Source organism: Alosa pseudoharengus, unplaced genomic scaffold (assembly GCF_046254945.1).
Source record: "Alosa pseudoharengus isolate Yale_2024_CS ecotype anadromous, Long Island Sound unplaced genomic scaffold, YU_APseudo_1.1 YU_APseudo_1.1_scf_4, whole genome shotgun sequence".
Taxonomy (NCBI): Eukaryota; Metazoa; Chordata; class Actinopteri; order Clupeiformes; family Clupeidae; genus Alosa; species Alosa pseudoharengus.
Genome location: NW_027468774.1, coordinates 9,608,878 through 9,611,377, shown reverse-complemented (window position 1 = coordinate 9,611,377; position 2,500 = coordinate 9,608,878). Strand labels below are relative to the sequence as shown.

Genomic DNA, 2,500 nt, shown 5'->3' with positions numbered 1-2,500 from the left:
AAAAACTGGTGCCGGAAGTTGCAACCATGTAACGCCATGTTTTCAAAAATGTCGGCGGCCAAATGCCATGCTAAGTGGCTGAAGCTAACCCTTCAAATCCTGACCCCCTGGTATGAGTACGTGGGGATGTCCGTTTGAGAAACTGCCGTATGAGTATGTGTGGATGTCCGTTTGAGAAACTACCGTATGAGTACGTGTAGATGTCCGTTTGAGAGACTATGAGTACGTGGGGATGTCCGTTTGAGAAACTACCGTATGAGTACGTGTGGATGTCCGTTTGAGAGACTATGAGTACTTGTAGATGTCCGTTTGAGAAACTACCGTATGAGTACGTGTGGATGTCCGTTTAAGAGACTATGGGTACGTTTGGATGTCCGTTTGAGAAACTGCCGTATGAGTACGTATGGATGTCCATTTGAGAGACTATGAGTACGTTTGGATGTCCGTTTGAGAAACTGCTGTATGAGTACGTATGGATGTCCATTTGAGAGGCTATGAGTACGTTTAGATGTCCGTTTGAGAGACTAACGTATGAGTATGTGTGGATGTTTATCCTTCTCTCTCTGTGTGTCCTACAAAAAAGGGGGCTTTGTCTATGACTGTGTAGTAGTTGACAAAAAGACACACACACAGGCATAGGCATACACACTTACACACACACATACACACACACACAGACACACACACATACTCACACACAATCTCACACAGTTACACATACAAACACACTCAGACAGACACACACAAACCAGTGGCAGCCGGTGGTAAAAAAAATAACGGAGGAAGGAATGTCCGCTTGATTGGCGTTAGTGGCAAATGTGAGGTTGTGATGGTGGCATATGTGAACAATAGAGTATGTAGGCCGCCTACCCAGACACATTCATAGCAGCAGTATGTACTATGTAGCATTTTAACTGGCAATGTTTTGCAATAAATGCTGTTCTGACATTCTCAGGGAGGGTCTGACCTAAGGAGCTAGGCTAGCATGCAGCGGCCAGAAAAGTTGTGGGTTCAATTCTTGGCTTCCACCATTGTGCATTTGAGCAAGGCACTTAACCCCAAATTCCTCCAGGGACAATGGACTTTGTAATATAATTTAAATATATAAGTCACTTTGGATAATAGTGCTAAATTAATAAATGTAAATGTAAATAAATGTAAATTTAGGTCTGGGAAGTCAGGAAAAATATTTACACACACACACACACACCTCCACTTCTGCGGTCTCCCATGCGGGGTCCTGGATGGCCTTTAGGCGGCTGATGTTGGGGAGGCTGCGGTGGAGGAGAGAGCAGCCCTGACACAGGAACACCCCCAGAGTCACCGACACCCAGTCAGGGTCTGAGAGAGGGAGAGGGAGAGAGAGAGAGAGAGAGGGAGAGAGAGGGAGGGAGAGAGAGAGAGAGAGAGGGAGGGAGAGAGAGAGAGAGAGGGAGAGAGAGAGGGAGGGAGAGAGAGAGGTAGAGAGGGAGAGGGAGGGAGAAAGAGAGAAGGATGGAGGTAAGGTGAGAAAGAGAGAGGGAGAGAGAGAGATGGAGGGAGGGTGAGAGAGAGGAAGAGAGAGAAGGATGAAGAGAGGGAGAGAGAGAGAGAGTAGGATTGAGGGAGGGTGAGAGGGAGACAAGGGAAGAGAGAGAAAGAATCGTTCATTAGAACATGTCTTAATGTTTCATCCTAGTCATCAGGCCTGGTTCATATTACAACACTGCACAGTAACTCAGCAGCACGTAGAGGAAGAACACTCCAGCACTACTGTGTTCTCCTACTGTACACACACACACACACACATATACACCAGGCTTGTGCAAAATTCCAGAATTGAATTGAAACTGACTCTTAAATTCCAATTCAATTCTTGAATTTCACTTGCATTTTCAATTGAGGTAGCAAACAGGAAGCAGAATTGCAATTCGAATTGTGCACAACCCTGATACACACACACACACACACACACACACACACAGAGCATTATGACTCAGCCATACACACACACATACACACACACACACACACACACACACACACACACAGAGCACCATGACTCAGCCACACACACACACACACAGAGCAGCATGACTCAGCCAAACAGCAATGAGGAGCTGGACTGTCACTGGGGCAGAACTACAGCAGTGCCCAGATAGAACTAGAACTACCGATTTGAACCAGAACTACATATTAGAACCAGAACTACAGCAGTGCTCAGATAGATATAGAACTACCGATTCGAACCAGAACTACATATTAGAACCAGAACTACATTAGAACCAGAACTACAGCACACTGACTACTGTACGTATATTTACAGTCATTGCTACAGCAGGAGCCAGATATCAGACCCAAAACTACAGCAGGAGCCAGAAATCAGACCCAAAACTACAGCAGGAGCCCAATTTCAGACCCAAAACTACAGCAGGAGCCCAATATCATACCAAAACACAACATTCACACACACACACACACAAACACACACATCCTTTCCACAAGTCGGAAAGCAAGCCGT

General features: G+C 45.8%; 1 protein-coding gene across 1 annotated transcript in view; it reads right to left on the bottom strand.

Annotated features, from left to right (window-relative positions):
• LOC143101668 (arf-GAP with dual PH domain-containing protein 1) overlaps nt 1-2,500 on the bottom strand; it is a 50,744-nt gene that overhangs the window by 22,356 nt on the left and 25,888 nt on the right. Inside the window, exon 2 of the mRNA XM_076264801.1 lies at nt 1,211-1,341. Coding sequence (XP_076120916.1) covers nt 1,211-1,341 — 131 coding nt within the window. The remainder of the gene's footprint in view (nt 1-1,210; nt 1,342-2,500) is intronic.